General features: G+C 39.3%; 3 protein-coding genes across 3 annotated transcripts; all 3 read right to left on the bottom strand.

Moving 5' to 3' along the window:
* Positions 1 to 1,744: 1,744 nt before the first annotated feature.
* LOC121368167 (epididymal secretory glutathione peroxidase-like) lies at positions 1,745 to 9,326 on the bottom strand. The gene is made up of 3 exons (XM_041492783.1): positions 9,002 to 9,326; positions 5,443 to 5,684; positions 1,745 to 2,947 (listed from the first exon to the last, which is right to left on the bottom strand). Exons 2-3 carry the CDS (start codon positions 5,647 to 5,649, stop codon positions 2,663 to 2,665), a joined length of 492 nt encoding a protein of 163 aa, XP_041348717.1. The 5' UTR covers positions 5,650 to 5,684; positions 9,002 to 9,326; the 3' UTR covers positions 1,745 to 2,662.
* A 9,054-nt stretch (positions 9,327 to 18,380) lies between these two features.
* On the bottom strand, positions 18,381 to 19,797 carry LOC121390621 (toll-like receptor 4). The gene has a single exon (XM_041522487.1). It carries the CDS (start codon positions 19,652 to 19,654, stop codon positions 18,584 to 18,586), a length of 1,071 nt encoding a protein of 356 aa, XP_041378421.1. The 5' UTR covers positions 19,655 to 19,797; the 3' UTR covers positions 18,381 to 18,583.
* LOC121368689 (leucine-rich repeat-containing protein 4-like) lies at positions 19,722 to 21,209 on the bottom strand. The gene is made up of 2 exons (XM_041493427.1): positions 20,241 to 21,209; positions 19,722 to 19,761 (listed from the first exon to the last, which is right to left on the bottom strand). Exons 1-2 carry the CDS (start codon positions 21,197 to 21,199, stop codon positions 19,722 to 19,724), a joined length of 999 nt encoding a protein of 332 aa, XP_041349361.1. The 5' UTR covers positions 21,200 to 21,209.
* Between the last annotated feature and the right edge of the window lie 4,292 nt (positions 21,210 to 25,501).

Genomic DNA, 25,501 nt, shown 5'->3' with positions numbered 1-25,501 from the left:
CTCTATAGACCTCCCAAACAAACCAATGATTATTACCGCTGTCCCGTCAGGAACAGGTCATAATTTTCCGACTAAGGACTGGACACAACAGGATGAACCAGCATATGCATACGAGGTTCCGTCTGGTATCTTCTTCCGTGTGCTCCTGTGGAGAAGCAGAACAGGCCACTGAACATGTTATCCAAGACTGCATAAACCTACAGCAGCTGAGGGAAACTACCTGGACAATTACAACACATCTCCAGAAGAAGCTGTATGGCACAAGAAGTGATCTACAGAGAACAGTATCGTTCATAGTCACTGCTGGCCTCGACATGTAGTCAAGAAGCGAACAAAAAGAGGAAGAAGAACTGTTGGGAGTTGCCATATTTGTCAGTGGTTCACAATGTTCCGGATATTTTGAGATGATGTCAGCATGTTTTCCATTTAGGTCTTGTGTTGTGTGTTTTATACTTTTCCGTTTCAGAAAGAAAGAGATGTTTTATTTAACGACGCACTCAACACATTTTATTACGGTTATATGGCGTCAGACATATGATTAAGGACCACTCCATGGGCTACCCTTTTTGATTAGCAGCAAGGGATCTTGGGTCCATTGGGCTATTTCTCGTTCCAGCCAGTGCACCACGATTGGTATATCAAAGGCTGTGGTATGTACTACCCTGTCTGTGGGATGGTGCATATAAAAGATCCCTTGCTGCTACTCGAAAAGAGTAGCCCATGAAGTGGCGACAGCGAGTTTCCTCTCTATATCTGTGGTCCTTAACCATATGTCTGACGCCATATAACCGTAATTAAATGTGTTGAGTGCGTCATTAAATAAAACATTTCCTTCCTTCTTTCCTTGTTTGAGAGGGAAAAACATGTCGTGACCGTGGTTTTTTGCTGGTGATCTAAACTTTCCAGGTTTTGGACCACTCATTGATGAGGTTATGGGTGTCCTGTACTTGGCACACTGCAACGTTTAGTTTCTCAGCAGAGCTCCAGATGGCCATATCATCTGCATAAAGAGCGTGTGATACGTACTTGGTTTGGCTATGAAAGTACTAGTTTAATTGTGCGAAATTAAAAACAAATTTCTGAATTTCTTGAATACCATTTTAATTTGATTTTGACCTTTGACATTGACATCTAAATTGGTGGCGGGGGTAATCTCTAACATTTTGTACATGCTTTGGGTAAATATATGCATAATGTGGTTTGAAACAGCTTTTCTGGATAGTCTAAATTTGACTGTTGACCATGATCTTGACCTCTAAAATCGAGTAGCTCCCTCTAAAACTATGTACTGTCCTGTAGTAAAACTGTGCCAAATTTGTTGCTTTAGGCCAGCAAGTCACGACCATTCCCCTAAGCCACCCCACTATTTAGGCTTATAGGAGTTATGAAAGATAAACACAAAAAGCCATATTAATTAAAACCTATTGAAAGTGCATTTTCACGTGTTCAACGTCCGTCGTACATAATGTATCATAAAAATACAAACATTATCCATTTGTTATATTCAAAATTAATAAACATAATGAAACACCGTACAGTAAATGTAATTGTGGTTAAGTTAGCAATGTGAATAGTTATGGTCAGCGAATAATCATCTTGTATAGGTCATGCCAGAATCTATCATTGTTGTCCACATGCCAGGAAAACAAATTGGTGCTTATATTTAGATACCAGGGCGTAACATTTACCATTTTCCTGCATAACATATTACGTGGAACATTACAACAAAGACAGAACACAGTTATACGAGATTTATACGTCTTTATTAAGATCTTTTATGTCATTTGTTTGCACACGGACGTTCAAATGGGTTTGTTTTACTATTACACCGATCTCGCGTCTCGGCGATACCAAAATAAACACATCGAGTCAAATGCACAAATTCTCGATTTTTATTTGGCATATTCAGAGCTGCCCGACCATGTCACTGGCTTGTGGATGGCTCATCATGTATTGCCGTTTTCGAGGTCAGCGAAACAGCAAATATCCAAAACTGGATCAACTCCTAAAACAACACACACACGAAACAAACACAAACAAACGAAAAACAAAAACCCATGTAAAGAATGATAATCGACAGCAATATCTTCACCACCAATAAATATGGATAAATAAAATAATAATGTCCAATAATAACGGTAAGACGCATTAATAGTGACGTATGTATTCTATTAGAATAACGATATATATCTTAGTACTAATCTATAGCGAGTTAAACAGCAGTATTCTTTTATAAAGTAGTTAATGGTGTACCCGTTGAATACTGCAACGCCGTGTGTTTGTGTTGTGTATGAGCATGTGTGTGTGTGTGTGTGTGTGTGATATGTGTGATCGTTTTTTTGTGTGTGTGATCGTTTTTGTGAGTGAGTTAGTGAGTGAGTGAGTGAGTGAGTGAGTGAGTGAGAGAGAGAGAGAGAGAGAGAGAGAGAGAGAGAGAGAGAGTGAGAGTGTACATATGTTTCATTTTCATATATGTATTAGATCTTATATTCTTTCTTTTTTTATTTCTGTTAGTATTTTTATTTTATTGTTCTTGACGAGATAATGCACCATTTTTATTTGTGGGTGAAGTGGATTGCTATGTGATCATTTCTGAATAGCTCTTAATAGAATTACAGTTTGGTTTTTGGGGGAGGCATTCATAAAATTATACTGAATTATTCTAATGAATTCTGTTGGGTCGCATCTGGAGTTTTTGCTCCAATCTTTGAACTTCCATTGAAATGTACATTTCTTTCTCCTCCCGTGACAGCGTCTCATCCATCATGATTGTAATTATTCCCCGAAGTTGCCGGGGTTCAACTTCCGGTTTGAACCGCAGAACAGGATAGCCATTACGATCAATAAGGAATTTTTCAAAGTTCCATGCAATGTCATTCACTTTAATAGGGTTCCAGAAACTTTCAGTTTTATCGTAGTTCGATGCTGATGGAACAGCACACGATTCCTAAAAATAAATAAAAAATGTTTGTTAATGACCGTGAGCAGATTTCTTACTGAGTTCAAATTAGGCAACCACGTGACCATGCAAAAAGGCGACTGACTGTTTGACAAATTCGTGAAAAAGGAATATAAAATGTTGTTTTACTTTAGTTAATCATGTGCAACTTATTGTCATTGCAGCACTTAATGCGACGCTTCCCAATAAGAGTGCCTCTTACGAGAATAATAAAAAAGAAGTTTGTTTTATTTAACGACGCCACTAGAGCACATTGATTTTTTTATCTTATCATCGGCTATTGGACGTCAAACATATGGTCATTCTGACACTTGTTTTTTTTAGAGGAAACCCGCTGTCGCCACTTGGGCTACTCTTTTATGACAGGCAGCAAGGGATCTTTTATTTGCGCTTCCCACAGGCAGGCTAGCACAAACCATGGCCTTTGTTGAACCAGTTATGGATCATTGGTCGGTGCAAGTGGTATACATCTACCCACTGAGCCTTGCGGAGCACCCACTCAAGGTTTGGAGTCGGTATCTGGATTAAAAATCCCATGCCTCGACTGGGATCCGAACCCAGTACCTATCAGCCTGTAGACCGATGACCTAACCACGACGCCACCGAGGCCAGTCTTTACGAGAATAAGTCACGAGAATAGCTGATTGTGATATGACAAACATTACAATTTCATCGGCTGCTATGCCATCAGCTATTCTCGTACATGACACTCGTATCGTGTGGCGTCGTCTTTAGTCCAGACAGAAAATGCCGCCGCATGGGCTAGTCTTATTGAAGAGCAGCAAGGGCTCTTTTGAATACACTATCATTGAAAGGATCACATAACATGGTCTTTGATCTGCCAGTCGTGGGACACTGGTTGGAAAGGGGTGAAACCCAAATGGGACTGTTCGTTCTGGAGATCGATCCAACGACCCAGCGCAACTCAGGCAAGAGTCCTGCCACTGAACTACATCACGCTGCACTATACATTCAAGTATCTCGATTAAATTATGAAACATTAAAATGGCGAAATTGGTGTAAAATACACCTATCATAGAGAATAACTGGTTACTGTGTAGTAGTGTTGGTATAAAGTGCTGCTACTGGCAGTAACAAGTGAGAATTTCCCTATTAGCTCAGTTGGTAGAGCGCTGAACTTTCATACTGTTTAGTTTTGTTTAATGACACCACTAAAGAACATTGATTAACTTATCATTGGCCATTGAATGTCAAATATTTGGTAATTCTGACTCGTTATCAGAGGAAACCCACTACATTTTTCCTAATGCAGCAAAGGATCTTTTATATGCACCATCCCACAGACAGGATAGCACATACCACGGCATATGATATACCAGTCGTGGTGCACTGCTTAGAACGAGTTCATACTGAGAGTCTGTGGTTCGAATCCCCTCAGTGGAGGTTATTTTTATCTGTTACACCTGTCTTTATGCTGTGAAGGTTATCTACAATATCTATAAAGAACCGAAACAAAATAGTTCTTAAAGAACAATAATTTGTTTATTTTTTCTTGGGTTGAAAACTGTTTTTAAAACTCAAAACCATATCTGGAAATGACAAAAATAAATAACTATGGACAATACAATATTCCTTTGCTTCTTTATAATTAATGTAAAAGTAATTTCGTCCCAAAAAGCTATATTTTTGGTCAGTGACCGAAAATATAGAAATTTATCTACTTATCATACCTTAACAATACATAATCAATAAAGTGATTGCAGGATAAACACATTAATCAATATATCATGATGAAACAAATCTATTTATCTAAGTGAAAAACAACGTTCAACTAACTTAACGAACAGTACTTTTTTGACATAGAAACAAGGACGAATTATGCGATGAATTAGATGAGATAATGTTTATTTAAAGTTTGTTTTGTTTAACGACACCACTAGAGCTAGTTTTGGGAATCGGTTGAGATTTTATCATCGATCGTCGGTTTTAATCGGTTGGCACCAACCGATCAACTTTCGATTACACAGTCGGGTTAGAATTCCATGACCATGAGACGGCTTTGAATTACAAGGACCATGTACCTATTGTCGGGTGCACGCTGCAAATGGCCAATTGTTCTGTTATTAACTATTTAATATAAGTTTGCTTTATGTACACATGAAAACAAACCGAAACCACTGTATATTTCCTTCAATTTTATCATCTAAACTGGAGGATCAGTTACAGCTAACATTTTTCCACACAATCGATTATGGATTTTTATAATTGATCATCACATCGTAAGAGCCAATCTGATAATTTTTTAAATTATAATCGATCACTGGAACAACACTAACTAGAGCACATTGTTTTAATAATCATCGGCTATTGGATATCAAACATTTGGTAATTCTAACAGTCACAGAGAACAGCACATTCATTTTTGCATTAGAAGCTAGGGATATTTTATATGCACCATCCCACAAACAGGATATCACATACCACTGTAATATTTATCTAAATTGATCTTCGGATGAACTAACCTTCAAGTAAGAGAAGAGGGGATGCTCTCTGTGCCCGTTTACATCCACCTTGGACATGAGCTGGAACAGAGGAGTAAACTGCAGTCCAGGACGAACGTAGTACAATCCGTTGAGGATCTCAGTTGCGTTATTCCCCGGTTCCTGATGCCCGAATTGGTTACACGGAAAGCCAATGATGGTGAAAGGAAGATAACTCAGTTCTGACATAAGTGCATTTAACTGCCAGTACTGAGGAGTGAAACCTGAAAGAGAACCAAAGAAATGTTTTATTTAACGACACACCACATTATTTTACGGTTATATGGCGTCGGGGGAAAACCCATATCAAGTTGTTAAATCTTAATTTTTCCAAATTAAGCTTTTAAAAATTAAAACAAAAATATAGTCTGAAGCTGTGCAGCTGGGCCTACATTGGTATGATGACGTTGATAACACCCATTTCCCCACACGGCAAGATGAATGGATATGGGAAGTGGCAGTCTTATAAACGAAGTTTCCGACAGTGATTTATGAGTGTTTTGGTGATGATCGGTCGAAGGAGACAAGGAACGCCGTAATTTTTTGTGCCCAGTCTGCTTCATTTTAAAATATATCTATATCTATATGTCTAGATTTATATCTAAATCTATATACTTGTGTCATAAAATTCGATTTCGTGACTGAGTATAATATAAAACATATCGCCCGCTCTCCCTCCCCCCGGGTGGGACGTAGCCCAGTGGTACAGCGTTCGCTCGATGCGCGGTCGGTGTGGGATCGATCACCGTCGGCGGGCCCATTGGGCTATTTCTCGCTCCAGCCAGTGCACCAGGACTGCTATATCAAAGGCCGTGGTATGTGCTATCCTGTCTATGGGATGGTGCATATAAAAGATCCCTTGCTGCTAATCGGAAAGAGTAGCCCATGAAGTGGCAACAGCGGGTTTCCTCTCTCAATACATGTGGTCCTTAACCATATGTCTGGCGCAATATAACTGTAAATAAAATGTGTTGAGTGCGTCGTTAAATAAAACATGTCTTTCTTTCTCCCTCCCCACTCCCACATCTGATCAATTCTGGAATAGCCGTTAACTGTCACAATCTTATTAAAACAACCTTTGGACTAAACTGTGCAGAGATACGATTTTGAATGCGTTAATCGCTTTATCGTTCACACTGCGAATATAAATCCAAGTAAGGTTCTATTACACTGCCATGGTTAAGCAACTCGGCTCTGACTTCTTGACTGACTGAACTTGAACTTAACTTGACTAAAGGACATCGTTTACCACACACACACACACACACACACACACACACACACACGCACGCACGCGCGCGCGCACGCAAGCACACACATCTTTCAAAGTTACTAATCCTAGTTTTTAGACCATGTAAACTATTTCCGTTTATTATAGTTTAACAAACCATTATTTAGACCTACAAATGATTGCCAAATTAATAATTTTAACAATTCCAACGTGGTTGGCCTGCTATTGAAGCTCTAAATTAATTTAATACGAAACAATATGACGTACATATCTCGAAAACTTGTTAGCGACTTTAAAAAGACTCCGCTTTTTATTAGTAAGCCTTTGTGCAATATTGTTAGTTTCGTCGCCATCATTTAGAACTTTGTATAAACAAAAAGTTCAGAGAAACGGGACACACAACTTTTAACCTGTATAATGTAAACTAGACGAAAACCGGTTAGTTTGTTTAATGACACCACTAGAGCACAATGATTTATTAATCATCGGGTATTGGATGTCAAACATGTAGTAAATATTTTGACATATTTTTAAAGAGGAAACCTGCTACATTTCTTTTTCATTAGTAGCAAGGGATCTTTTATATGCACCGTCCCACAGACAGGATAGCACATACTACGGCCTTTGGTATACCAGTTGTGGTGATGGTAGGGGTAGGGGTGGGTGTGGGTAGGGGTGTGTGGTGGTGACAGTTCATTTTATTTCACTTTTTAACAGGAGTCGTAATGCATAATCTTCAATTAGCGGGGAAGTACCCCCTGCACCACCCCCTGCTCTACCCCCCCCCCCCCCCCACCCCGTTTCCAACGTTTTTTTACAATAATTAATGAGCATTAATGGATTTATTTAAACTATATTGTCATAACATAATAAAAGTTTGATGTTAAAATTAATGTGTATTTAATGATTTCTGTCTTTATTTAATTCTGGAATGGTCTGAAGTTTTGCCGTCAAATTAAACACTAAATCAGAACCTTTCCATTGACCTGAGATAAGTATTATTACTGGGTTGACGACTTCTCAGCTAAACCAGTTACATTAAATGCCAATTCCATTAAATGTCAACATGCCTTTCACAGACAAAGCTTGTTTGCAGTATTACTCCGATCATTATTTATTTCACCACGACTGGTACATCAAAGGCCGTGGTATGTGCTATCCTGTCTATGGGGTGGTGTATATATAAGATCCCTTGCTGTTAATCGAACACAGTAGCCCATGTAGTGGTGACAGCGGGTTTCCTCCCGCAATATCTGTGTGGTCCTTAACCATATGTCCGAAGCAATATAACCGTAAATAAAATGTGTTGAGTGCGTCGTTAATTAAACCACTTCCTTCCTTCCATTATTTATTTTGATGAAACCAGCGCGTTTTATCAGGGTTTGCGGTAGACTGACGAGCGACGTTTATCAGTTTATAGGGGATCGAGACATGCATAGACGTACAGGTTTTTATTTTTGTAAAGGGGGGGGGGGGGGGGGGGGGGGGGCAGGCTGGCTTTTGCCCGAATTAAATGAAAATGCCCGAGTCTGGACAACATTTATTCATATTAGCATTATATATATTACTACCAGTTATAATATTATAGGGATGCAAACGAATCACTACGCATTTTTACATGGATTACAACTAATTTTGAAGGTAGCACATTTTGTCCGAATATCTGCATCATTTTTGCCCGAATTTGAGGTTTTGCCCCCCCCCCCCCCGCCCTCTGTCTCGTAGTCGTACGCTTATGGTAAAGTAAAGGTAAAGTTTGTTTTATTTAACGACGCCACTAGAGCACATTGATTTTTTTATCTTATCATCGGCTATTGGACGTCAAACATGGTCATTCTGACTGGGTTTTTTTTAGAGGAAACCCACTGTCGCCATATAGGCTACTCTTTTACGACAGGCAGCAAGGGATCTTTTATTTGCACTTCACACAGGCAGGATAGCACAAACCATGGCCTTTGTTGAACCAGTTATGGATCACTGGTCGGTGCAAGTGGTTTACACCTACCCATTGAGCCTTACGGAGCACTCACTCAGGGTTTGGAGTCGGTATCTGGATTAAAAATCCCATGCCTCGACTGGGATTCGAACCCATTACCTACCAGCCTGTAGACCGATGGGCTAACCACGACGCCACCGAGGCCGGTCGTACGCTTATGGAGACATATTCTTCATGAAAATGTATTGAAAAAAAATAAGAAAAAAAATGTACTTGAGCAGGGAGGGGTTCAGCCCCCAAAACCCTCTCATGCTGTACGTACAATATAATTCTAAAATCATGCCAATATTATTAAACAACAGTAATGAACTTACCTCAGAAGGTAGCGACATTCAGCAATAGTGTTACGCTATCGCGCAGTTCACTTCTTATACTAACATATGTACCGTCCAATCTGTCAGCACGATAGTCGTACACCGTTTCATTCCTTACAGGCTCGCATACAGTGTGATACCGGCCCCCTTGAACCACACCCAGCAGTAGCAAGGGGACAAGTCCCCCGATGCCCGCCACCGTCATGGCAGATGTTCGGCTTATACGCAGTGTTGTCTGCACATTTACTGCTGACACATAAACTGACAAATGACGTTTAATGTCAATCCCTGCAGTTGTAGAATTAATGCTACGAGAATTCATACTAATCAGTGCTGTCTCAATGCAGTACGGGTTTTATGCAGCCAATCACCGGTTGTGTTTCAAATAAATCAATATGGTTTCGTTATGCAAAAAGCACGTACTGTCTTAAAGGGACATACTCTAGTTTCAACCCGTGTAAATTAACACTAAGTTCAGATAATCTACAAGCCTGTAACACATTTGGATAAAGTTACAATTGAGTGAAACATGAGTCTGTGAGTTTGAAATGGTGAAATACCCTCTAAAAATAGACTTAAACTCGACTCTATAACTGTTACTTATTCAAATATTGGGGTGTGGTGCCGAGGGCAAGAGTTTATTTTTGGAGATCTTTATATATACACTGAACAACCAAAGGAAGCAAATTTTTTAATAGTCTATGTATATATATTTTTCAGAATAAAATTAATTCACAAAACAGACTGTCAAAATAGGCCTAAAATGTTCATTATTTTAATATCCACAAAAAAAAAACCTAATGGATTTCTACCTAAATGATTTTTAAAAAACCCCAAAACATGTCACGGGGATCCTATAATACCTGTAACTGAATAAAACACGATTATCAAAATATCTCCCCTAACTGCATATCTATTAGATCTCTCTGTAACGGGCGGTTATACCCGCGTGGCTCGTCTAGGTATGATCAGAGATAAGATCTTATATATAAAGTATAAGTAATATAGCACGTTTAGTTCACTAGAAAACACAACAAAAACACAATGCACTTTGGAATCTGTATTATTACTACGCTGACTAATGTACTGCCGCAGTAGTTAATTAACAACAACAAATAATAACAACCCAGAACTGATAACTTAATTAGTTAATCTCTAGGTGTCTAGTTTACACAATATTCTAATCACTTCACCGTGACACAACACCCACACGTGTGATAATTGAGAAACGCTTCCAGGGGAACTTAATTAATAAAGGAATTACAACTCTATTCCTAACTGGTTAATTTTTAATTAACTCTTAACTACTCATTCAGTAACCTTGTAATACAGAATTAATACTGGTACCTATCACAATAAAGAAAATAACCTACAGTTTACCTAGGTCCTCTAGGATGACTGGTTAAGCTTTATATATATTAGAACAGTGAGCCTACAGTTTACTGCGTCAGATTACCGGCAGCACCGTCTAAATAATATTGGTATAATACAGTATTAAAATATTTAAAGTCACATCAATCACATCAAGGTTATACAACAGAACAGAAAATATATAATTACCAGTCCGGATGGACAACGATCCCCTGGAGCCTTCCTTTTGTTTCTCCCTGATATCTCTAAAACCCTAGCTATTTATCATAAAATATCCGAATATCGCCTGGGGGTACAACGCGGTCCTCCCCCTATCAAGTGATATTTCCACAGTGACCAAGCCGGCATATTTTTCTTGGATGGCCAGACTTGCTGACGCCTAGTCGCCAAAATCACGGTCGTAAAAGCCGCACTCGCGGAGGTATTACGTAACTACTGGCCACATGGCCTCCGCACCTGGGCTGGGTGTGTATTAGGCACAGATCGACCACGGTCACGCGGAGGTATTACGTAACAAAGTGCATATTGGAACTGCACACGGCCCTCTAAAACAATTAATATCGCCACAGGCGAAAACAAAATTAAGAGCATGTTCCGTCACACACACACACCTCAAAAAGGATATTTCCTCTACTCTAGAAATAGGGAAATATACTACATTAAAACAAAAAGTGCGTTAACCGATGCATCCGGGCATTTATAACACATGTAATAAGGTGACTACCAGTAATCACACTGAGTCTCTGAGTCCCTGGTATACAAATAAAATATATAAAAACAAAACAGAAATCAAGAATGTCAACACATTATCATAACGTTCAATTTCGGGACAGGGCATCAGCGATTACATTGGATGTGCCCTTGATATGTTCACTGGTAATTGGGAATTCTTGCAGAAGAAGACTCCATCTCAAAACTCTCTGGTTGGTGGCTTTCATTCTATGAATGAAGGTAAGCGGATTATGATCAGTAAAGACCACCACTTGATGCACTGCCGATTTCACGTAGATCTGAAAATGCTTCAGAGCTTGTACCATGGCCAAAGCTTCCTTCTCTATAGTGGAATAGTTCACCTGGTGTTTGTCAAACGTTTTGGAGATGAAACTTACAGGATGGTCCAGTCCATTTTCGTCTTCCTGGAACAGCACAGCTCCAGCTCCCACGTCACTAGCATCCACAGCTAGCTTGAAAGGCATTCGGTAGTCTGGTGCTGCCATCACGGGAGACGAGGAGAACATCTGCTTGAGACGGTTGAATGACTTCTCGCATTCATCGGACCACTGGAACTTCTTTTCCTTCTTTTTCCGTGTCGCACGTTTTCCAGGTTTTCTCCGATAGGCATGCTGTCGAATCGGTGTAGCGTTGGGTTCCAAGCGCACATCCTGGCTTAAGGTATTGGTAACCGTTGGAAGGTCCTGACAAATGGAAACATTGTCTTGTATCAGCGTAGTGAACGTTTCTCGCTGGGGGTTCAAGTCTGCTAGAATCTGGCTGTTGGTTAATTTGATCTCTGCAGTCTTGACGTCATCACAGGAAATTGAATGACTCTCAATTTGGACCGGTAACTCTGGAACTATCGGCAGTCTGTCAAAATAACCTTTTAGCAAATTGATGTGACAATACCTACTTTTCCTAACCCTATCAGGAGTGTTTATCACATACCCTGTCTCATTAACCCGTTTGTGCACAACATAGGGCCCGAAATACCTGTTCTGCAATGAACCCCGTTTAATGGGAAGGTACAGCAGCACCGTATCCCCTGGTTTAAATTCCCGACTCTTAGTCTTCCTATCAAACACTGATTTTATTTTGCTCTGAGCATGGCTAAGTTGCTTCCTAGCCTTCCTATCTCTAACTCTCTTATTCATTAATACTCCCTTGTCCATATCATAACCTGACATCTGATCCTCCATCTCACCCTCAGTTAACAAGGTAGTGCGAGCTGCCAACAAATTTGGATCAGCCCCCTGCTCTAGAATTAACTCTTGTCTATTACAAGGTAAGGCCCCTCTATAAAACACAACTGGTTCATTTACCCTCTGCGGGAGGTCAACAGGTTCCACCACATTTAGTTCCTCAGTTGACTTATCTACCATTTTACTGATATCCTCATCCACTCCAATTTCATGGCTCACACAAGTATCAGACAAATCACAAATATCCTCGGGGTCTCGTGTTACCCTTCTGGCCATAGCCCTAGTCTTTACACACACAGGATAACTAATCTCAGGAACCTCACTCTCTTCTATTGGTAAAGGGCTGTCTTTAATTAACAATTGGTCACATTTCGGCTGACAACACTGACTAGTCAAATCATTACCCAACAAAACTCCTATGTTTTCAACAGGCAAGTCCTTCACAACACCCATAATGACTGGTCCCGTCACAAACTTCGAACACAAGAAAACGTTATGTAACCGGACAACCATTTTTTCTCCAGTAACCGAGGTTAAGGACAAACTACGTCCTGTATCTGAATTCTTAATACCAGCTAAACACTCTTGCGTTATCAGTGACTGACTACAGCCTGTATCTCGATAGATTGATATTGCCTTAGGACTCAATTCTTGTTTCACATCACAAACCATACCAGTGGACACATACGGGTTTACTTTCTCTGCCATGGGACTAACCGTTAACTATCTTGCTAACGGAGCTGACCTCACTAAACCGACCACTTGCGCGTTATCGCGTTTCCTTTTAAAACAGTCCCCGACAAGATGGTTATCCTTTTTACAGTAACTGCAATGTGGACGAAAAGTTTGTGCATTGGCTGATAATGCAGGCTTATCCTTACTTTGCCCACCAGGTGCATTCCTTGCCTGACTAGCTGACCAACTAGATGACTCTCCCCGATAGTTACTTTCCCGGGAAAAACCTGGCTGAAATTTCTTCTTATCACCCTGTTGTAAAGAGCTATCCTGTACTGCCTGAGCTTTGTGTATTAACACGTAGTCATCTGCCACTATGCCTGCCTCCTCTATCTTTTTGACATCACGATCCTCTAAATGAATACGTAAGCTAACTGGTAATCCATTTTTAATGTCCTGTAAGATCAACAACTCCCGTAACTCGGTATATGACTCTACCTGATGAGACACCACCCATTTATCAAACATCCCTGCCTTCTTAGCCACAAACTCACTATAAGACTAACCCTGCGTTTTTCTCAACTCGCTATACCGTAAACGATAATCCTCAGGTCGTAATTCATAAGCACTCAACACTGCCGCCTTAACTAGGTCGTACTGACTTGCTCGCTCATCACTCATTGAATTATAAGCTACACTAGCCTTCCCCTTAAACTTAGACACGGCTAACAATGTCCACTTAGACTGCGGCCAATTTAGCTGCTTAGCGGCCCGTTCAAAAAGTTGGAAGAACATATCTACCTCCTGATCGTCAAATACAGGCACTGATCTATAAGCCTCCGACATGTTAAAACCATTTCCTACCTCCCGTCTAACTTCTTCAGTATTCAACTTTAACTCATGTTCCACTTTTAATTTTGCTAACTGGAATTCTCTATCTCTATCTTCTCTATCCCTCTCTTCTCTTTCTCTCTCTCTCTATCCCCCTCTCTCTCTATCTTCTCTATCTCTATCTTCTCTCTCCCTCTCTACTCCCTCTCTTCTCCCTCTCTCTCTCTCTCTCTCTCTCTCTCTCTCTCTCTCTCTCTCTCTCTCTCTTCTCTCTCTCTCTTCTTCTCTCTCTCTCTCTCTCTCTCTCTCTCTCTCTCTCTCTCTCTCTCTCTCTCTCTCTCTCTCTCTCTCTCTCTCTCTCTCTCTCTCTCTCTCTCTCTCTCTATCTAATGCACGTTCCTCTCTTTCGTACTCAAGCTTTTTAAAAGCTAATTGTTGTTCCACACTTAACTCATTTATCTCTATCTCTGGAACAATCTCACTGTCTTCCATAACAGGCCTATCACCAAAAACTTCCTGGATAATAATTGTCTTTATATCACCTAAGGTTTTAACTGATGTTAAATCAATTTCTCGCTCACCCGCGATTTCAACTAATTCGGCCTTACGTGCTCGCTTAATCTCCACTACACTGAGCGTAGGCCTATCCAGCAAATTCTTATCCATGTTTAGATATGACGCACTTATTATTAATTAATTTTCTAGTGAACAACGTTGCTACTTCTAGTTAATTTGTAAAAATAATTTATAAAGCTCCCATTTACAAACAATACTTTTTTAAATATGCATGTCCCGTTTCAGATCCCGGACGAGCCCCCAATTTTCACTCCTGTCACGGGGATCCTATAATACCCGTAACTGAATAAAACACGATTATCAAAATATCTCTCCTAACTGTATATCTATTAGATCTCTCTGTAACGGGTGGTTATACCCACGTGGCTCGTCTAGGTATGATCAGAGATAAGATCTTATATATAAAGTATAAGTAATATAGCACGTTTAGTTCACTAGAAAACACAACAAAAACACAATACACTTTGGAATCTGTATTATTACTACGCTGACTAATGTACTGCCGCAGTAGTTAATTAACAACAACAAATAATAACAACCCTGAACTGATCACTTAATTAGTTAATCTCTAGGTGTCTAGTTTACACAATATTCTAATCACTTCACCGTGACACAACACCCACACGTGTGATAATTGAGAAACGCTTCCAGAGCAACTTAATTAATAAAGGAATTACAACTCTATTCCTAACTGGTTAATTTTTAATTAACCCGTAACTACTCATTCAGTAACCTTGTAATACAGAATTAGTACTGGTACCTATCACAATAAAGAAAATAACCTACAGTTTACCTAGGTCCTCTAGGATGACTGGTTAAGCTTTATATATATTAGAACAGTGAGCCTACAGTTTACTGCGTCAGATTACCGGCAGCACCGTCTAAATAATATTGGTATAATACAGTATTAAAATATTTAAAGTCACATCAATCACATCAAGGTTATACAACAGAGCAGGAAATATATAATTACCAGTCCGGACGGACAACGATCCCCTGGAGCCCTCCTTTTGTTTCTCCCTGATATCTCTAAAACCCTAGCTATTTATCATAAAATATCCGAATATCGCCTGGGGGTACAACGCGGTCCTCCCCCTATCAAGTGATATTTCCACAGCGACCAAGCCGGAATATTTTTCTTAGATGGCCAGACTTGATGACGCCTAGTCGCCAAAATCACGGCCGTAAAAGCCGCACTCGCGGAGGTATTACGTAACTACTGGCCACATGGCCTCCGCACCTGGGCTGGGTGTGTATTAGGCACAGCTCGACCACGGTCGCGAGGAGGTATTACGTAACAAAGTGCCCACCTGGGCTTAAGTGCATATTGGAACTGCACACGGGCCTGTAAAACAATTAATATCGCCACAGGTGAAAACAATATTAAGAGCATGTTCCGTCACAAAACACAACTAAATTAATATTCACGTGTCTTATGTTTATCATTTCCTCGAGAGGTGATAACTGAGTTGGTACTTGTTCGATGCTCCTAACAGGTCTCTAACTGGACTCAACCTTTGGGTCGTTTAACCCACGAAGCTACACACATTATTTGTTCCCCTGCCAAAGAGGATCCTCCATCCTCATTAAACACTTTGAACCCTGTCATTTCTGCCTCGGGCGCGTGTGCAGGAAATTGTGCAACACCTGTATATGGGTGTACGCTGCACGCATCAACAACTGTGACTAAATATGTATTCATATTCTCTTTCACCATCTACCCCAGAATGAGAGTCTTTCTCGAAGGGGTGTATCGCTTATAAAGGGGATATGTATAACGTATGAACATAGAACCTTTGGCCCCAAGGAAAACCTGCAACCCACATCAGCATTTGTTCGAGCTACTGAGTGTTCGAAGAAGAAGAAAAGACCACCTATAATATTTAAAATTATTATGCATTATCTATGTGGCAGTCTTCTCCAGAAACACCAGGCTGGATTTTTCGGAGAACTTCGAAATTCAAGGAGAGGGTAGGTACCCCAGCACCTCCCCCTTGATCCGCGCTTGCTGTTATTATTGCGAGAACAAGAACAGCAATTTTAATGATTTTATGTTCTAACATACTCGTGAGTGTTATCTAGCCCAAAACATTGGGGTGTAGTGAAAACAACAAATAGCAGGGTAAAATAATATATGTGTACAGTGTCTTCTCTAGCTAAACAGAGAGGATACTTTAAAACTTAGAAGACACTTTTTCGTATTTTATGAAGGGTAACTACCTCTATCCCATTCGCTAGTTACGGCCCTGTGAATGCAAAATTACAAAGAGATCTATAGATGACCGATGTATTACCAATATGTTTTCACAATGGCTTAGTGCCTGGCGTCTAGAGGGAAAAAACCCAACTAATCCAAATTGTAAACTGATGGCGAGTGTGTTCTGTATTGTGATTGGTTAATTACATTATTTTTCAGGGATCAGAGAAACCCTACACCCACCCCGGTATATCTCACCACACTGTCACGATTATTTAAATGGAAAAAATTCACACAGAACCTATTGACATACCGAGATCCCGCCCACGCTCGCAGTCAACTACGCACCTATTCATTTAATACAATTTTGGGGCAATCCATAACGTATTATTACGAATTATTACTCATGGCAGAGGTGGGTCCAAGGGGCAATGACGTTGCGAGGGGAGGGGGTGGAGGGGGGCACTACTTCCCCAATCAGACATTTTTTTCTTTTTTGTTTCTGTATCAAATTTTATAAAATCATACATACATAAATACATAGTGTGGCTTGCCCCCCCCCCCCCCCCCCTCCCCCAATATAATGCCAGTGCTAAGAGGGTTGAACCAAGAACCCCTTTAAAAACATTCAAGTTTCCCCTTTTTTCACTCTTTTAGTTGTTTTTTTCATTAGGATTTTTAGGATTTCCCTTTTGACGACTTGGTCCATATGCCCTTTTCCCATTAGCCCGCCCCCCCCCCCCCCCACCACCTCCCGCAAAACTATGTCCTGGATCTGCCTCTGCGTTGTCCGGACAATTGGTGGCGATTATTACTAACTCACTAAGAAATAACAATAGATGTTGTTTACTACTAGTGCTAATGCTGCTTTTAATGCTAAACAGGGGGAAAAAAGAGAAAAGAACTGAACTGAGATTTTTGTTTTTATTATTTTCTAACAGAAAACGTAGCTCAAAATACAAACGGCGAAAATAAAACAAAACCATCCTTAAACCTTCTATTAATAAAAATGACAAGGGTCGTTCACAATTTTTGTAAACACTGTCACAAGCATACTATTGTTTACGACTTCCTCTACCTGCTAATAAAAGTAATCATAAAAAATACTAATTTAGCAAGGGATATTTATTTCGATTTTTAACCGTTTATAAAGCTTTCGCTAGAATTATCTCCCCCCACCCCCCACCCCCTTCATGAAAATGTCGATAGTTATGAAAGACCCCTAAGAGATAAACACAAAAAGACATATTAATTAAAAACTATTAAAAGTGTATTTTCATCTGTTCACCGTGAGAGAGAGAGAGAGAGAGAGAGAGAGAGAGAGAGAGAGAGAGAGAGAGAGAGAGAGAGAGAGAGAGAGAGAGAGAGAGAGAGAGCATCATTTTGTTTATGTTCATGAGCAGGGACCATGCACCTTTAATAAAATATTGTGCACGCATCTAATTAGATACGTTTAAAACACAAAACTATCTATAATATACAGCATTGAAAACATATTCTATTACAATATAATGCTCATATACAAATAGGACTGGGTACAAGTTATCAACTTACGAAGCTCTCGGAAGATAGCTTCTAGGGTGTGGGGTGTATATTATATTAATTCGCCTTTTAAACAGCGGAAGTACTCACTGCTCCACCACCACCACCACCATCGCAGCTTCTAACGCCACTGTTCAAACTACGCACATTAATCTTTTGTATTAACAAATAAAATACGCAACAATAAAATACGTTATATACGATTTATAAATGTATATAGACTGGTATACCGGTTTTGTGGGCATAGATAAGTAAACATTGATCACTGAACTCATGGAATGAATAGAGGCGCTTAATCGAGCTACCGTGTTCTAGTTGGGCAAAGGAAAAGTAATGATTTTAACATATTATATAACATAAGTAGCATACAAATACAAACATTCTCCATTTGTTATATTAAAAATTAATAAACATATTGAGACATCGTACAGTAAATGTAATTGTGGTTAAGTTAGCAATGTGAATAGTCAATGGTCAGTCAATAATCATCTTGTATAGGTCATGCCAGAATTTATCATTGTTGTCCACCTGCCAGGAAAACGTTATGATGCTTCGTTCATCCAACACAGCAAGCAATTCTTCAGGTACTAGCTGTACAGTCATGCTTTCTTCCCAAAGCACAATAACTCGACTTGGCATCTGGGTGGATATGGAATAAATGGCCGTTCTCATAGCAAAAATACACCATTCATCAGCTACAAATTCTGGGGTAAGAATTATAACAGATTTCCAGCTAGAGTAAAGGCATTCAACGATACTCTCAGCCTTTGCTCCACCTGGTAGAATGTTTCTCTCTTTGAGGCAGAGTCGGATGTTCCTTCGTGGGTCTTCCTCCAGATTTAACCTCATAGTGTAACAAAGCCACTGGTATTCAGAATCAGCATGAAGAACAAACAGATCATATTCAAAGTCCTTTCGTTTAGGGATCTCGACATTATGACCCAATACTTTAAAAATCCAGTAAATAATTCGTGTCTTGAGTCGACTAATTAGCATGACAGACAAGAAAGTAGCTAACATCAAAGTTAAGCCGCAGAGACCAATAAACAACCACAATTTTCCAGAACACGTCCTGAATAACAGCTCAATTTGGTCTATCATAGCAGATGTTGTAGTAACCAAACCGTGTTCCGAAATACAGCTGTAGTTGCCCTTGTTGTCAAGAACAACGTTGGTTTCAAATAGCCACATTATTGAACTCCTACTTTCACATCCACATGCAAACACATTACCATCTAAATAAATACGGACAGGATTTGAAATTGTTTTCATATCGAGGGCATATCGTTCTTCTTTGTTAAGGTAACTAATGGAGTTAAATGTCATAACAATAGAAGTCAGCGCATTTAGATTGATTATTTTCAAAGGCAGAGACTGAAACCTGTTAAAAGACAAATCAAGATGTTCAAGGTTTATGTTGTCGACGAAAATATCACGAGGAAGAAGGGCAAGGTTATTGTTAGCCAGATGAAGACTTTTCAGTTTAACTAAATTCTTAAATAATCGTCTTCCGTGCCAGAAGACAAAATCATTTCCTATCGACATATCGTTTAGATTGAGGTATTGAATACTTGGAAATGTATCAAAAAATAACTCTGAGAAATGTGTTCCATCATTTCCCGATATATCCAGTTTCTGAAGGTTTTCTAATCCTGAAATTGTTCCTGTGAAATCGGTTATCCCCAAAAATGATAGGCCGAGTTCTCGCAGCATATGACCATCGATGACTGTTGCGTTGGGTTTAAATGAGGTGGTGATTTGCCCCGTGCTTCCCTTAGCATTTCCCATATAAAACTCCTCCAGCTTTGGCGGGAGTATTATAAAGTAGTGTGGGTTTTGCTTAATGTAGTTTTCGCGACGGTCTGGCAGAGATGTAACCTCATGATCTGCGTTTGTGAAATATTTAATACTAACGTCTGATATTAGTTCTTGTTGGATTTCTGAAACTGGATCATGTTTTTCAAACTGCTGTGAAATATTTAGAATGCGAAGGTTGGAGAAACTGTGGACCTTAATCATTAGAAGAATTACATTTTGATCTAGTCGGTTAAACGATAAATCAATATACTCTATGCATTTTCGAAAGAGAAACCGTTCATCTATTAGCAACTTTAAATCAATAAAAATCAACCTGTTTCGTGATAAATCTATCTTGGTAACACAGATGTTGGCTAAATACCGAATTACATCGGTCGTCAATACTGAATCGTCAATCCGTAATAAATCCGTCTTGTGCGAATCAAACCGAATTTTGGATATGTTTATTTCAGTCATATTTCTACTTCTAAGAGTGTTCAGTGAACGAAGCACGTTTTTAACTCCAACTTTGTTTTCAGGTATTTTCAAAATCGAGAGGTATGGAAAAAACTGAAAAGAGCCAGCTTCGAGTAGGCGAAGCAGACAATGGGTCATAACCAATTCGTCTAAAGGTACTGCACGAAAAGCATTAAATGTATTATTTTTCAGAATAGTCATTGAACATCTAATACGACCTCCACCTATTAGTAACCGGCGAAGATGCTTAAGATGAGTAAATCCTTCGCCAAATGTTGGACTCGAGAACGTGTCTAGTTGTAAGATCTTAAGTTCTCGCAGAGGTTTAAATATTTTATCGGCATACTCTCCATCAGTTTTATCAAAATTATCTTCAATGTACAATTCTTGCAGTCCACTCAAAGGGAGAAATACCATTTCAGGGTAAGTCGTATAGTTCATTAAGAGGATATTTTGATTGAGACGCAAAACACGCAAATTGTCCAACCCAGTGAATGCATTTTTCTCAAGCAAGGCTATCTTATTCATACCTAGGTTAAGGAATCGAAGGGACTTCAATCCAGTGAAAGAGTAATTACGAACAGTATTTAGTCTGTTGTTGCTTAAATCTAAGTCGTATGTGTTCAGGGGAATATTGGATGGAACTGACGATAGTCCCTTGTTGTGGCAATTCACAATGGTTCCCGAAAGCAGAGAATTAAAGACACAAGAACAAACCTCGCAGCAATCAACTCCTTCAGCTATACACTGTTTTGCAGTCCAAAACAGAACTAAGCAGAACAGGAACACGGAGTACTTGGGTGCCATGTTGATCATTTACTAGATGTAAATAGTTTCTACAAATCCAGAACACCAAGGGTGGAACGTGTAAGACAATATATTATCTGGTATTCTACATAACTTGAAGTCCATTTATACTATCACAGGATTAAAACATGAGTGTTTACAATTTCACTGTATCCACCCATCTTGGAACAAAACTGAATATTAGTTTCTGTGCCCCTGTTTCAGTTTTAACACGGACGTCTTCTGAAACAAAAACAAAAACAAAACAAATTACATAGGTACATACGTGTAAAGATAACACACACTCACTCAATTACACACACACACACACACACACGCTCTTGAAAGCACCACACTACCATCCCCGTGCAATTTATATGTAGCAGCTTAATACTGTGTAATTTAGGAAACAGAATAATATAAAATGCCTTTTCAAGTAATTCTTTGATGATTATTTATTAGTTTTATTATTCAAAAACAATTTTTCATGTGACAAGCGGTAACATCGCTTACCGAAATGACATCATTTAGCAACTAATGCACAAATGGTGGTGCGTATGAAATGTTTACTACACACCCAGACATTGGCCAGGTGAGTAATAAAATATCCTACCCGCTAACCAAAACAAAATCTGATATAAACCCTTAAATATTCGCAATTTTGATCAACAAATACATGTACATTGTGTACCTCTTACCTATTTTTCACTCCGAGTATCAGCTATGCATGGTTAACGTGTTGCCGGTAGTCACGCTACTTAACTCTAGGATGTGTACGGTCTCTTTGTGCCGACTTGTGACACACAACCTTGAATTTAGACTAACAGGCTACACGATCGATTACACCTATTAAACAACTTCTTGAAAAATAATGAACTTCTCTCCCAGGCGCGGATCCAGGATTTATTTTGTACGGGGGGAGGGGGGTGGGGTGGGGTGGGGGGGGGGGGTTGTCAACAACATTCCAAAAAGGGCAAGTTTCAGTTTCCAGATGGCAAATAAGCCGAACTGTAGATCTGTAGAGGTTTCAGGGACATACTCCCCGAAATATTTATAAATAAAGGAAAGAAGGAAATGTGTTATTTAACGACGCACTCAACACATTTTATTTACGGTTATATGGCTTATAAATAAAGATGCTCAAAATAATAAATAAAGATGCTCAAAAACATATTTTCGGGGCAATTTAGTGTCGTATATTATGGATGACCGATCTTAAAAAAAGTAAAAATAACTTCTTCTCCTGTGACCCATCCAGATCCGACAATGCTTTTTCTCATGTGCAGAACAACTAGCAATGCCATATGTGTATAGGACAGACATGCCTGAACCTTAAAGGGGCATACCCTAGTTTCAACCCGTGAAAATTAACACTAAGTTTAGTTAGTCTACAAACCTGTAACACATTTGGAAAAAGTTACAGTTGAGTGCAACATGAGTCTGTGACTTTGAAATGGTGAAATACCCTCTAAAAACAGACCAAAACTCGACTCCATAACCGTTACTTCTCAGACGCACGTGCGTTTTTAAAAATATGAGAAATGCATTTTATGATATTAAAAACACCAGGATGACCAGAAACACTTTGAATGTAGGGAAATGGATAATCTCAACAATAAAGTCTAAGTAAAGTGTGATTTCAGTTATCAAAAAAGGGCTCTAATAGTAAAAAATATGCCTTAGTGTTTAAAAACTAGAGTATGTCCCTTTAAGTGGATGTGGACACGAAAATTAGTTAAGTAAACAATATGAGTTATTTACTTCACGACAGGCAGTAACTAGCAACAGCACAAAAAACAACAACAAAAAACCCAACAACCCAACAACAAAACACACCCACAAGAGAGAACATGTTATGACAAAGAATACAAATCGGTACAAATGCTAAAACAAATACGGTCATATTGAGTGACACTTACTTGTGCGGTATTTAAAACTACCAGGTCAAAACATTTTAAAAACAGAGACATAATATGATGCTTTATTGTGCAATGTTAAATATCCGTGACCCACTTACTAACCAAACTAAAATCATATATAGGACCCTTGAATCTTCGCAGCTTCTACTGATCAACAAATACATCATTTACACCTAACTTTTTCAGTTTTAGAGTTTTTGTGTAACGATACCACTTGAGCACATTGATTTATTAATCATCGGCCATTGGATGTCAAACAGTTAGTAATTTTGACATATAGTCTTAGAGAGGAAACCCGCTACATGTTTTCATTTTATATGCACTATACCCAAAAGGGATAGCACAAACCACGGCTTTTGATATACATGTCGTGGTGCACTGGCTGGAACGAGAAACAGCCAATGGGTCCACCTACGGGGATCGATCCCACACCGACCGCGTATCAAGAGAGCACTTTACCGCTGGGCTACGTCCCGCCCAACGTTTTGAGAGTCAGGAATACATGGCTAAACGGTTTCCTAGCCACACTACTTGTAACAGAGAAAACGTTAATTTGATTTTGTTTACCACCACCACCAGAGAACATTGACTTGTTAATCACATATTCTGTGTCAAACATTGATCATTCTAACATTTCGTCTTAGAGGAAATCCGCTTATTTTTTCCATTTATCAGCAAGGGATTTTTTATACGCAATACATACAACCGCCTTTGACAAAATTGTCGTGGGGTATTAATTGGGGGAAGAGGGTAGGCAATATAATTGTTCTACCGACTGCTCTAGATTCAACCCCAGTGACTGATAATCTCAAACTTAAAACTGTACAAGCTACACGATCAATTGCATCTGCTCATCTACCTTTATTGTTTTTTCCATTCACATTTCTCTGTCGACACTGTGTAAAAACCCCACCCGCCTTACACATGTATGTATGTATGTATGTATGCATGTATGTATGTATGTATGTGTGTGTGTGTGTGTGTGTATATTACTACAGGGCAACGATTCATTTAAGTGCTTTTTATATATATAGCAAACGTAAACACGATAGATGCCATTATGTGAACGTGGTTTCATCCCTCAGGGTTTCATTCGTTTGATAATCCAGTCATGATTATTTCCCGTTTCTAAGGAAAATGATAGTAGTAGAAGACAAGTTGTTTTATTATTGTTCTGATAGCTAAGGTGTGTGCTCAGGACAGTGTGCTTGAACCTTACTTGGATATAGGCACGAAAATAATGTTTATGTCAAACATTTCTAATTATGTAAATTATGAGTAATCATGAAATTAATCGCCGATTACGATTACATTAGCAATGCAATCGATTACGACTACATGCTATTCTGAAACATTGTAATCGATTACAATCAATTACGATTACTGATTATCCCATCTCTGATATGTATGTATGTATGTATGTATGTATGTATGCATGCATATATATATATATATATATATATATATATATATATATATATATATATATATATATATATATATACTGAACAAAAAAAGAAACTTCCGATTTGTACATATAGTATTTGTTGTGTTAAAGAATTAATTGTGTAATGAAATTATATAGGTAGTATTAACCTTGAGCTGTATTATCAGGATTCATGAATTTTATGGATTATTTTTGCACTGTTAATCGTCGACAACGTGAAATTCAATTTGCACGTGCATGCATGGTTCGACATGTCCCGTGTAGGATTCGGTCAGTTTGTTTTACTTGTCTTACGTTTTTTTACATTGTAGCATTTTTAGTATGCCAAGAATACCCAATAATTTACGCGAACGGGCGATTGGCATGCTTGATGCTGGCATGTCGACAGAAGACGTTGCAAGGCATGTTGGGAGTTCTAGTCGAGCGATACGAAATCTTCGCGTAAGATTTCGAACGACAGGAAGCACCAACGACTTGCCACGTCGTGGACGTCCGCGTGTTACAACGCGTGGTCAAGACCGCTATATCATGAACACGCATTTGCGCAATCGATTCCAAACTGCCACTGCTACTGCTGCTAACACACCTGGGCTTCATAATAACCGAATCAGTGGGCAAAGTGTTCGTAATCGTCTGCGGGAGAACGGTTTACATGCACGACGTCCTTACGTCGGATGCGTTTTAACGCAACGTCATCGTCTAAATCATCTTAATTGGGCACGTGTACACACTCGATGGATACGGCGACGCTGGAATACAGTTCTTTTTTCGGATGAATCCAGATTTTCTTTACAACGTGGTGATGGCAGGGTGCGCGTCTACCGTAGGAGAAATGAACGCTATGCTGACTTGTGTTCTTGAACGAGATCGTTTCGGGGGTGGGGGTTGTGTCATGGTCTGGGCAGCCATTGCCCATGGTTATCGTTCACCACTAGTCGTCATTGATGGCAATTTAAATGCTCAACG

Source organism: Gigantopelta aegis, chromosome 3 (genome assembly GCF_016097555.1).
Source record: "Gigantopelta aegis isolate Gae_Host chromosome 3, Gae_host_genome, whole genome shotgun sequence".
Classification (NCBI taxonomy): domain Eukaryota; kingdom Metazoa; phylum Mollusca; class Gastropoda; order Neomphalida; family Peltospiridae; genus Gigantopelta; species Gigantopelta aegis.
The sequence above is the reverse complement of the archived record's forward strand: the minus strand, read 5'-3'. Positions and strand labels throughout refer to the sequence as shown.